The 11,910-nt window shown below is 47.6% G+C and overlaps 1 protein-coding gene across 1 annotated transcript; it reads left to right on the top strand.

Annotated features, from left to right (window-relative positions):
• Positions 1-625: 625 nt before the first annotated feature.
• Positions 626-11,127, top strand: UBE2R2 (ubiquitin-conjugating enzyme E2R 2). Its single transcript, XM_009869677.1, has 4 exons — positions 626-720; positions 4,938-5,035; positions 9,055-9,189; positions 10,558-11,127. The coding sequence occupies exons 1-4, from the start codon at positions 697-699 to the stop codon at positions 10,775-10,777; spliced, it is 477 nt and encodes a 158-aa protein (XP_009867979.1). The 5' UTR covers positions 626-696; the 3' UTR covers positions 10,778-11,127.
• The last annotated feature ends 783 nt before the right edge of the window (positions 11,128-11,910 follow it).

The raw sequence follows: 11,910 nt of genomic DNA, 5'->3' as shown, positions 1-11,910 counted from the left end.
TGCCCATAAATACTTGGTTCATCAAGTTGCACTGACTTAATGAATGGACACAGGTGGTGTTAGACTTGGGAAATGCTTGTGGTTGCCAGAAATTTAGTATTAGGAATGCAGGCACATGGACTAACTTAACTCTTGTACAAGAAAGGCAAAAAAACTTTGGATCTCAGTAGTATCTAACTATTTTCCTACGCAGAAAGAGTAATTCAAAGTATTTGCACTGGCAAATGTAAAACAGGTCTGTTCGCCTTAACAAGTATCTCTAACCTGCTTCTGAACCCAGAAAGACAGGAGTAGTATCTCGAGTTCCAGCTTTTCTAATCAGTTTTACCCTGGTTAGCAACAGTTGTTGGATAGTGCTTCTTGAATTAGGATTTGGTAGGTGCCTTTTGCCTTGTAGTGCTCAGAAAACCAGCCCAGGTCAGTCATAGTGCTTAGATTATTTTTTTTTTATGGTTCAGTTAGTGTTTTGCTCATAAGTTGTGTAGAGTTATGCTGTGGGGAAATATGGGCATCAGTATATAAAATTAACAATTTAATGGCCTTCATTGAAATTGTTTTTCCAATTTTTAATGGTTGCTTGTTGATTATTTTTTTTGTTCTGTTTCCTGACTTAAATATTCTGCTTCTTTCCAGGCTCACATTAAATTTCCTATCGACTATCCGTATTCACCACCTACCTTCAGATTTCTGACCAAAATGTGGCACCCTAACATTTATGAGGTAAGCTCTTATTTAAAAAACACTTTCTAAGGGATGTGAGAAGGCTTTCTACTTTGATAAACTTCTGGAAGTATTAAAGGTACTAACTGTCTCTAGCCATAACTAAGTGTTAGCTTAGTGGTTAGCTGTTGGTATTAAATATCAGCTTCATGGCTGAATGGTTGAATCTAAATGTTGAGGAAGTGCTATTCTTGTAGGCAGAGATGGAGCCATTCTCATACCTGCAAGTGCAGCTCCAGCCAAAGCGACGTGCCATGAGTGTTGGCAGTTAGAGGACCAGGATTGGTTTGTGGGGTCTTAGCCTACTGTAATACTTAGGCAACTACTTGTTTTTCTACGTGCAAATAGACTTTAATTTGAATTTAAGTTCTTCACTATGAGGGCGGTGAGGCACTGGCACGTTTGCACAGAGAAGCTGTGGCAGCCCCCTCCCTGGAGTGTCCAAGGCCAGGCTGGACAGGGCTTTGAGCAATCTGGGCTAGTGGGGGTTGTCCCTGCCTATAGCAGGGGGTTGGAGCTAGATGGTGTTTAAGATCCCTTCCTAAACCATTTCTGTAAATGTATTCTGCAGCACTGTGTGCTGAGACAAGAAATAATGGAGAACAGCCTTCTGCAGCAGTCAGCCTCCAAATGAGGGAGTTTGGACGTGGGGTGCTCTGACTGCAGAAAGAACTGGATCTGGGATGGAGTCCAGCTTTAGGAGGAGTCGTGAACAGTCTGGCCTCCTAGGACTGGAGTGAACCAATACCTCCACACCTAATGTCTTTTAGCCGTACTGAAGGGGCCATTAGTTCAGGGCATGCATGGATCGTGTTCAGAGAGTAATGTTCTGGTCTGTCAGGTCCATAATTGGATCATCGTACGACTGTATGGCAGGTCCAGAAGGGAAATGATTTTACATAGACGCAATTGGCTCAAAATGACCAAATACTAAAGTCATATCTGAAAGCTGAAGGCCTGTTTAGGCCCAAAACTTGACCTTTAGTGAAGATCAGTCAAATCCCTGGTAAACTTCTGGATACTCTAGGTGAGTGTCAGCCTGCTGGGAGTGCTGGCTGAATAGTCTGAGGAGCTAGAGGCCTTTCAGAATCTTCCTGTTGCTGCAGGTGTTGCCTCATGACAGGTCTTCCTGTGAGAGGTTCTGCAGGCTTCCCTTGGACCCACTGCAAGACCAAAATGTTGCTTCTCTTCCTTGCTGTGATCAAATGATGGGTTTGGTTTATGCCTTCGGGCTTGGAAGGCCCTTCGCTAACAAGTTTTTGCTGCTAAATGTCCAGCCTGGAGTGAGCATGCTTGAAGTGTCATGGTGAAAACCACACAGATGGCTTGTTAATAACTGGCCAAAAGACCCTCCAAACCTGAGGACAGCAATCAGCTTTAACCAGCACACGCTCAGGAGGATTGCCTTAAGCCCAGGGACATCCTGAAATCAGTCATCTGACAGTCTTCTGACTTGAGTTTTGGACTCAGCATAGAATCTTGCATATAGCCAAGGATGGTGTTTCTCTTTAAGGCTCTATTTCAGTTACGTGGGAGGTTTGAGCTATAAATAAAGGCAACTTTGAGACCTGCAGATTATTACAGATCCATAGTGTGCGTGTTGATTCTGAGTCCAGAAATGCTCATGCAGGAGGTGAGTGGGAAATGGTTACCCAAATGGTACGTACAAAATGAGTCTTGGAAAGGACACTTCCCAGTCCTGGTGGGAAAGATGAAAAATTGGCTCTAGAAAACACTGAAAGTAGGAGGAGAAACTAACCCCAAACTCGCTGTGTGTGTACTCCAGCTCTCAGCTTTGTACTTTGTGTTCGTAGCAGTATTTCTTGGAGCTGAGGGAATATGAAGCAGCTTGCAGGCTGTTTTGGAAACAACATTTAAGCAATGAAGATGAGGAACTGGGATAATTCCAAATGAAACTGAGAATAAATCAGCAAAGGGCTTGAGGTTTGAACGTTTGTCAGGAGGATAGGAAAAAAATCTTTCAGTGCAAGAAGGTGAAAGAAAGAAGCATTTACAGAATCTGCTGGTGAAGCCAGATGGAGAGGTTGGGGCTGACATTCCAGTTCTGAGCAATGAGACTTTCAGTTTTGTGTTTTCCCCATCTCCAGTTTGGATCATCTAGTTCACTTTTGAGAAAACTGCATTCATTTGTTCTTTATGACAACGGTTTCCAGTCCTGTAGAAGTACAGGCTGTTTCCCATTGGCAGATGAATACTCTATCCTCCTTGTTTATATCTTTGAAAATAAGGCTCTCCCCTTGACCGGGCTGATCCCTAAAGCCTTGTGCTGATCTCGTCAGGCCCGGTGACACCTTTACCCTTCCTGACTCCGTAATGCAGTGCTGCCCTGCCTGAATTCCCAAACGGGTAACGCTGAGCGTTGCAAGAGGGACACTTCTTGCATCCTTGCTTCCCTCTGTATTTTCGTATTGCCAAATTACCTGCTCGTCCACCTGCTGCTGACCTGATCGCTCCAGGAACTCCCTGCAAGTGCTGTGATGCTTTCTCCTGGCCACCAGCACTCTGTTATCCTGGAGGATGGTTAGAGGAAAAAAATAGGTAAACTCATGGAAGTTACTGCTAAAACCAGAATAGGCTGTGAATGTAATCTAACATTAGTAAGTTTAAATTCACCTTAAAATGATACTAAAAAATAATTCTAGATTACACAAGCCTGTTGGAGTCCTAAAAAGCAAACTGCCTTGTTATGGAAAACTGTTCCAGCAGTCTAAGTGCATGCTTGGGTGTTCAGCAGCTCCAGGTGCTGTGTTGCTGTGTGTAGTTGTGTTCTTGACAAAAACCTGCTTCACAATGGCGAGGGCTTGCTAGATTGGCACACCTGGCAGGGTTAGTGAGCAGCTGGAATCTGGATACCAATCACAAGTGTTCAGTGTTGAGGTAAGATCTCGTTTGGCTATAAAACACTTGTCACTTGTTTAATCAAGTCGAGCTGGAATGCTTGAGAAGCCCTTCAGGTGAGCTGCTTGCTCTCTAGGTGTGATCGCTGGCTCTCAGAGGCAGGGACGCTTTTGCTGTGAGCAGCTCTGCTTTGTTCTCCAGCTCCGCTGCATCCAGCAGCGTTGGAGGGTGCTCAGAATGTAGCTGAGACCCGGTGCATGGGGTGCTGCCAGCCTGCAGTCTTATCCTCAGCTGCTCTCTCGTTCCTGTCACCAGCGTGACAAGGGACAGCGTGAACCCTGCCTGTCAGCTGGGGCTGCACCGCCTGAAGGGGCTGCCCCTGCACACTTGTAAGACATCCAAACAGGGCCTGGAGGGGCCAACATCTGCTGTCAGGCCTTGGGCCCCATCTGCACCTTCACCCTATGCTGCAGCAAGGTGCTGGGACCCCTGAGTCCCTGGAGCCCCCCCTTCAGTGGAGAGTGTCAGCTGTGGTGAATAATACAGCGCTCCTACAGAGTACTGGTGTCAGAGTGCTGTTGCTGATGGAGAACTGGTTTTAGGTGGTTATAAATGATCGACATTATGGAGCTTTACATCTATATTCATGCTGTAACACTAGTGAGTAGAACACAGATTGAGGATTACATGGCTGTATGGCTTCCATATGTTGCCGGAATATTCCTCCCTGTCACTGCTGGAAGGGATTTTCAGTGAAACCTTGAGACGGCAGCTCCTGTTTTTTCACCTGAGATTTCAAATAGCTGTGTCCTGGGGGAGTGGTGTGAGCCCTGACCTGCATAATTTCCTCAACCTCCATGTGTCCCAGGGGAAGCATTGTTTTGATACCTGAGCTAGTACAGAGTGCTAAATGATTCAGAAAAAAAAATAATTCCTGTAGCTAACTCAGCTACCATTGTGAACAGCACAAAAAATTTAACCCTACTTTAGGTCTTCTGTAGACTAGAGCTCCTTTCTATCACTGTGAGAGTACTTGCTATCTGGAGACCAATTTGATTTTATGTGAATTGATGACTGTTTTTGCTTGCTTTGTGGCATTCTTTAAGCCTCTTGACTTGAGATTGCTGTATAGCAATTTGTAGATGAACCCTGTTGAGCCAGGAAGGCTTTGGGGTGTATAAATAGAGCACAGCCAGGAAGAATTGAAAGGCTTTTCTAGTTCTTGCATATTTGTACTGACACTTGGGTTTCATATGAGCAAGGTTAAACTGCTGAGAACATAGCCGGAGTGGTGGAGTTGAGTCATCAGACCTCTGCCTCAAGCCAGGTTGTTCTCAACTTTCTTTTCTGTCTTGCAGAATGGAGATGTATGTATTTCAATTCTTCACCCACCTGTAGATGACCCGCAAAGTGGAGAGCTGCCATCTGAGAGGTGGAACCCTACCCAAAATGTCAGGTAACTGAATTTGATGTTCAGGGGTGACCTCGAATGCCTGTTGTCTCTCTCCAAGAGTGAGGCCTGTGTTGGGAGTTGTTTGGAAGGGAATTTAAGGCTTTAGGGCTTGAATCAAGTGGGAACCAGACTTACCGAGCTGTGCTGTGTCCTGATACTGGGCTTACAGTGTGGAGCCTTCAGTCCTGTTCATGGGGTTTCATGCTTTTTTAAAGCAAATTATCTTAAATGCTCTAGCATTTACCAGTCGATGTTATCCTACACTTAGGTTTTTCCAGCTCCTCCAAAATATCACTAGTGATAAAGAATATTTTTGAGTATTCAGGCCCAGTAGGAGTAGCTTGGTGCATAGTCCTTCCTACTGTTTGCCTTACAATATTTGTCTCAGTCTTCTGTCCTGCAGCATAATATCTTGAGTAGTCAGCCAGGTAGTTTTCCTTCTGCCAGAAAAAATGAAGGATAGTGATCCAGTGAGTACCAGAAGCATCCAAGGCTGAGCTCCTTTTTTTGTTTGTTTTTTTAAACACCAGCTGAATTTCATTCTCATTACAGGACACTGCCGATAAAGAACTGACTAGGTGACAAGCCTCAGTTCATAGTTAGGAAACAAATTTGGGCAATAATTAATTATATCACACACAAAATTTCATATCATAGAATCATAGAATGGCCCAGGCTGGAAGGGACCTTAGAGATCATCTAGTCCAACCTCCCTGTCATGGGCAGGGATGCCACCTCTTGACTACACCAGGCAACACATGAGGACCGAGCGAGAATCGAACCCACGACCTCGGTGTTGTCCTTGTTGTCAGCACTGCGGTCAAACCGCTGAGCTAACCGGCCCCCATGAAATTTCTCATGGTGCTAGTTCTCCAGTTTCAGCCTTCCCTGCCATGAGGTTTTTGGTGCTTGCTCTTGGAACGTGTTGGGCTTGAGGGTGACCTTTCGGGAGAAAACATTCCTCAGCTGTATCAGCAAACAGAAATAAAACTAGTTCTTAAATGCTCTCCTGCTGCCAGCATCACCGGTTGGGCTCGGTGCCAACAGAAACACGTCCCGCTGGGGTCCCATCTGGCTTTTTGAGGCTCTGCTGTCAGACAGGAGGTGGCAGGGCTGAAGGTGTGGGAGGGGAGCGTGCTTGTTGTCATGTGTATAACCAAGGGCTTCCCGCCAGCTGCTGAATTTTGTAAATCCTGCCGAGCGTTGACCGTTCACTGCAGACGACTGTGGTTGAAACGTGTGGAGAGGGGGATGTTGTTCTTCAACCCTGACAGCACCCATGCTTCCACCTCTGACGGGGTCATTAATTTTTTTTTAAACACAGTCAATATCACTCAGAGCTAGACGTGGAGGAATGCAGCCGTCATCTGTGTGGCAGAGAATACTGCTTTTCTTTTTGTCCAGAGACCCCTAAAGCTGAGGAGGGGCTTAGAGTTGAGGCTTTTTGATCATTTTAGTTGTTCTCTCTATCTCCCGTCTCCGTTCTGTCCTTTGAGCTGCACAGGCCAAAACTGAGCACAATATTCCAGATGTTGGTACACCTGTATCTTGTGAAGGTAGGTGGTGTCCTGTCTCACTATTGCCTTGTTTCCTGAGGATACTCATTTTTGTTGGGTTTTTTTTTTGGCTACCTAAGATCTGGACAGTTTTCACAACCAGCTCAGTGCACTGACATGACTGTCAATACAGCCTAAGCAAAATCTTTGTACTTTATGCTGGAGAACAGAACAATCTAATACCTACTTCTAAAGGTGCCTCTGAGAGGCTACAATATGGATAACAGCTGGAACAAAAAAACAAATGTCCTTTTTCAATAAGGTACATAACAGTGTGCTGGTTGGGAGCACCAGCCGGTCCATGTTATGTCTGTTTTGGATGAAACTTACCTGAACCTTATGTTGATATGAGGAAAAGGGCACTTAATGGGTTATCTGCTTCCTTGAGCCTCTGCTGGCTGCTTTCTCCTGCTGGTAAAGGGACACAAAGGGACTCATTCTGAAGACAACAGCCCTGTAAACTCTTAAAACAGCTCACTGTTCCCCAGAATGGGGTGGGGGGTGTAGAAAAGAAAAAAAGCAGGCTTGAAATCCTCACTCTTCATGCACTTGGCTTGCGTAAACCAACATGTTGGAACAACCTTGCCTGAGGGAGAAACAGATCTGTTCGAGAGGGTCTGTCTGTACCCAGTCCAATGGAGTTTGTATCCTGCTGAGTATGTTTTCAGTCCCACAGGAACTTTTTCTTGTGGTTTTGGTTCTCCTGGATCCCATGTGCTGGGATCCCTTCTTGTTTTTAGCATGTCTAGTTCATCTTGTTTACCCCCAGCAGCAGTGTTTCTGTCAGAGCAGAGCATCCAGCTCTTTAGGGATCAGCAGCAATGGAGCGAAGGAGGGCAGAGAGCTGCAGCTCTGACAGGCAATTGCCCTGGTGCATTTAAGTAGCTTTGCGGTGGTTTTGGAGTCTGGGGCACTGCGGTGGAAATCAGCCTCTCTTTGCTTTGCTGATGGAAGAGTGGTAGAGCAGCTGCTCAGTCCTGTCCTCAGCCTTCCTCAGGCTCTCTTTGCTCTTGCAGTGGTGCTGGAGCTGACATGCTGGCTCTGCTGCCTGTTTGCTGGGCATCAAAGGATTTTAACTGACTTCTTGAGATGAAATAGAAGACAGTGTTTCTTCAGTCCATCATTCCAGTCTGACCAGACAATTTTTTCCAGAGCTGCTGTTTTCGTTTCCTTCTGAATTACAGGAATTGGAAAATAAATTGCATAAGACTCTCCTGATAGCTGTGCTGAACAGTTTGGCCAGACACGAGAGTTTAGTTTCAAAACCTTTAGAGAAGCTCAGCATCCAAATGACCAAGCGTTTCCTGGAATTGTCTCTCAGATATATGATCTGGTAGATGTGCTCAGCATGTGTGGTTCTGAATGTGACCCTAAATCAGTGCAAGCACAACTAGGTCTGTGGTCATGAATCAAATTCTGGAAAGCCGTTTCTATGGACTATTGTATTTCGAGACTTAGTCCTTGTCTCTTACTCTTCCCTTCCATTTAAATCAAAAGTCCGAAGTGGTGCTGCCAGGAACCACACGTGAAACTCCGGTGGTAGTAGCTACAGCCAGGGACTGGGTGTGCAGAGCTGCCTGACGGGACTCACTGCTGGGTTTTGTGCTGGTTGTGGCACTGTGTGAGCAGCGAAGGGCTGAGTCTCTGAAGTGCAAGGGGTTGCAGGAAATACAGGAGGAGGTTCTGGGCGAGGGAGGTGCTGTTCGCCCCTGGTAGCTGCGGGCAGAGCTGGGCAGCTGTGTAGCTCTGTGCTGCTGCTGGGTGATCCGGCAAGGCTGGCTGCCTGCTGGGGTCTGCATGCCTGGCTTATGGTGGCTTTGCCAAGTACCAGCAGCCAAATCCTGCCGGGCCTTTGGTGGCTTGCCTGGATATTGAAAAACATCTGCACTGTCTTCCCTTTGCTGTGCTCCGGAGCTGCCACAGCAGCGTTAGTGATGCGTGAGCTGAGGAGAGGTGAGACCTGGCCACAGCTCCAACCTCTTGACACACCGTGAGGCAGGGAAAGCAGTGCAGCCTTATCTGCTCGCCTTGGGTTGTGGTGATCCTTCTCCCTACACAGGGTAGGCAGAGAGCCTAGCCTTCTGCTGGGAGGCTAAACACCACCAGGAACAGGCTCACCAAGAGGGTTTCCAGCCCTGCACCATCCATGGGTGGTGTGGACAAAGCTGAACTCTGGTCTGATCCTAGTTTTGGCTGCTGCCCTGTACAAGCATGTGCACAGGCGTGGTGATCTATAGTCAGATGAGATCCTTGAGGCTTTTATCATGTTGCCTTCCCTGGGCTGATGGCCAGCATCTGAAGCTCATAAATAAATACCTATTCCCACTTCAGATGTCATCCTTAGTTATCCTTAGCTTAATATTTGACTTCAAACAAGTTTCTGATGCATCACCTGGAGAAGTTGTCGGCATCCAGAACCTGTGAATGCACTAGCTCTGACTCTGCTGTTGTGGTTACCTTTTTCAGGACTATCTTACTAAGTGTAATCTCTTTGCTTAATGAGCCCAACACATTCTCTCCTGCCAATGTGGATGCATCAGTCATGTTCAGAAAATGGAGGGACAGTAAAGGAAAAGACAAGGAATACGCTGAAATCATAAGGTAAGCTCTGCCATGTGTGATGCTGTGCTACCAGCCTCCTGCTTCGAATCCTATAAAACAGGCTACTTGCACAATTTGCTGAAAACAGCTTCTTGCTGTGGTTGCCTCTTTGGGAATTAATTCTGCCCTCTTATTCCAAGTCCATGCTTCTGGTCCCTCTAGGATTTTCAGCGCACAAAAGCAGTGCAAACTTCTGGAATGGAAAGACTGTGCCGATCTGTCTTTATATTGTTCTTTTTTTCAGACTAATCTGGCACAATGCTCCATAAAACCTCTTGGCTGCTCATAAATCCCCATTGAAGTTCCTGCTTGCCTTTGAGCACCACCCGCGTTGCTTGGGATGTGAATCGAACTGACTGCATCCTTCTAATTCTGTGCTTCATGCACTCATGAATCATAATCTTGTCCCTCCGACTCAAAGGAGTATCAGCAGGTTTTGGCAAGTGTCCGCAGACCTGGGTTTGACTGGCACTGTTCAGTCTGGACTGTCCTTAGCAGAGATGTTCACGGTTCATCGGGTGCTGTAGGGAGGTGATGTCAGCTAGAGCCAGGGTTGCTGCAGAGCAGCGGACGAGCAGCCCGCACGGCAGCGGGACCGCCTCTGCATGGAGTTGGCTGGCCGGGCGTGCAGGGTGCACCCCAGGTTTGAGCCACGCAGGGCAGTCGGTCTGTGCAAAGAGCCTCCCTGGGAGGTTGTCGTAGTCCCCTCCAGCTCCCTCGGCTTCAGTGGAGCTGGATGTAGTCCATGAGCAGAGTGTGGCACGCTGCTGAGCAGGAGGGACAGGCTGCCATCTGCTCCTCTCCCTGCCAGGAGGCAGCACCAGCCGGCAGCGGGTCACAGCCAGAGCCTGTCCCGGGGTGACGGGAGATGCCGTTCTCCTGTCAGCGCTGCGCAGTGCCGGGGTCATGGTGGTGTCTCAGGGTGCAGCCACATGCTCTGACTGCTCTTACCCTCCAGCGGGAGCTCAGAGCTGCCAGATGCTTGTGGGAGTTGCAGTTCTGAGCGCGCAGGGGTAGAGTTGTCAGCAATTGGAGTCAGTCGTCTCAGGAAACCCCTGACCACATCTGAAACTTGCTCTGAGCTCTAGCAGGTCTCTTAGTGCAGAGTCCTGTAGAATAACTGGTTTCATATGTTGCTGAGAGCGTGTGTGCTGTGAACACTCTTGGAGCGTTCCCAAGCCCCCAGGGCTGCAGGAACTAAATCTGTTCCTAATGCTGCTTGTGGTGCTTCAGCCGAACATCAGCTCTCCTGACTGGGAGCTGCCAGGAGGGCTGGGCTGGGGCTGGGGCAGGCTGGGTTGTGGGAATTGAGCCGCACTGCTGCCAGCCCGCTGCCCTGCTCACGTTGCTGTGTCCTCCTCTCCGCAGGAAACAGGTTTTGGCTACTAAAGCTGAGGCAGAGAAGGATGGTGTGAAGGTCCCCACTACGCTGGCAGAGTACTGCATCAAAACTAAAGTGCCTTCCAATGACAACAGTTCAGATTTGCTTTATGACGACTTGTACGATGACGACATTGACGATGAAGATGAGGAGGAGGAGGACGCCGACTGTTATGATGACGATGATTCTGGCAACGAGGAGTCGTGACCTGCTCCCTCTGTGCCCCTGTACTGCCCTGCCAACTCAGGCCGGAAGGGAGCAGCGGTAACCTAGCAGCAGTCCAGCAAAAAAGTGTGTGGGGGGGATCAAAAAACTTTTTGTCTCCTGCTGTCTCCTGTTGTATGGATCTGTTTGCTCCTTTTTTATGGACCTCTTAGAGACCCTCCACAGAATGTCTGAATTCTTGCATTCTTAACCCTTTCATCACTGTATTATGATTTCTTTTTAAAAAAGAAACTCCCCTTTTCACTTCTCTACGAAACGCTCACAGCGAAACAGGTTTGCTCGCGTTTAGATTCTTGAATTAAATACAGTCTTGCATTGAGATGTTTAATGTATTTAAAGCTGGAACAAACCCAATGGAAGCTGGGTTTTCGGGAGCTCAAGTGCTGCATTTACTGGGAAGAAAAAAATCCACACAAAGCAAATTGCCAAGGTTTAGCTGCTCCATTTACAATAATAGCGTGTGTACATTCGTTTAGCCTTGTGGTGGTGGCTTTTCCTTTATAAGGTGTGGGGCAGAGAGTGTAAAGCTACTGTGTGTTGAGCTTGATGGGATATCACTGAAAGGTACAGTATTCATTTTCAGCCTGCTCAAGTTAGAAATAGCTGGCCCCTGGAACCCCAGAGGGCACAATCAGCTTTGTCTCTGAAAAAGGCTTGTGATATGAACCCTAAAATAAACACTTAACAGTTCATGTCTGCACAACAGAGCCCTGGGTTGCTATTTATTTTTAGTATTTTTTTATTTTTTCAGACTTGGTTGGGGTTGAGAAAGTTCAGTTTAGCCATGCTGCTGAAATCTGCTGCCAGCTGCCCCTCTCCTGAGGGAGGAAAACAGATTTGCATCCCGCTGCCCAACAGGCCAGTGTTCATCCTCAGCTTCTTTTTGGCAGCAGGAGAGACCGATAGCCTCCTGCCCCAGCGCTCGCCAGCAGCCCTTGTTTCCTGCAGCGCAAATCCAGTGCTGGCCTGAGCCTCCTTTCTGTTGCTTATGTAGGTCCCACGTTGGTAACCGCGGTTCTGGTGCAGCCCTGTCAGAGGGCCGGCCGCAGTCAGAGCTGCTTTGGTGCCTGCTGAGGGTGCCCAGACTGTCCCGGGGCTCGGGACGCAGGGCACGG

The sequence above is a fragment of the Apaloderma vittatum genome, unplaced genomic scaffold (assembly GCF_000703405.1).
Source record: "Apaloderma vittatum isolate BGI_N311 unplaced genomic scaffold, ASM70340v1 scaffold22325, whole genome shotgun sequence".
Classification (NCBI taxonomy): domain Eukaryota; kingdom Metazoa; phylum Chordata; class Aves; order Trogoniformes; family Trogonidae; genus Apaloderma; species Apaloderma vittatum.
This window is presented reverse-complemented; position numbering and strand designations above follow the sequence as displayed.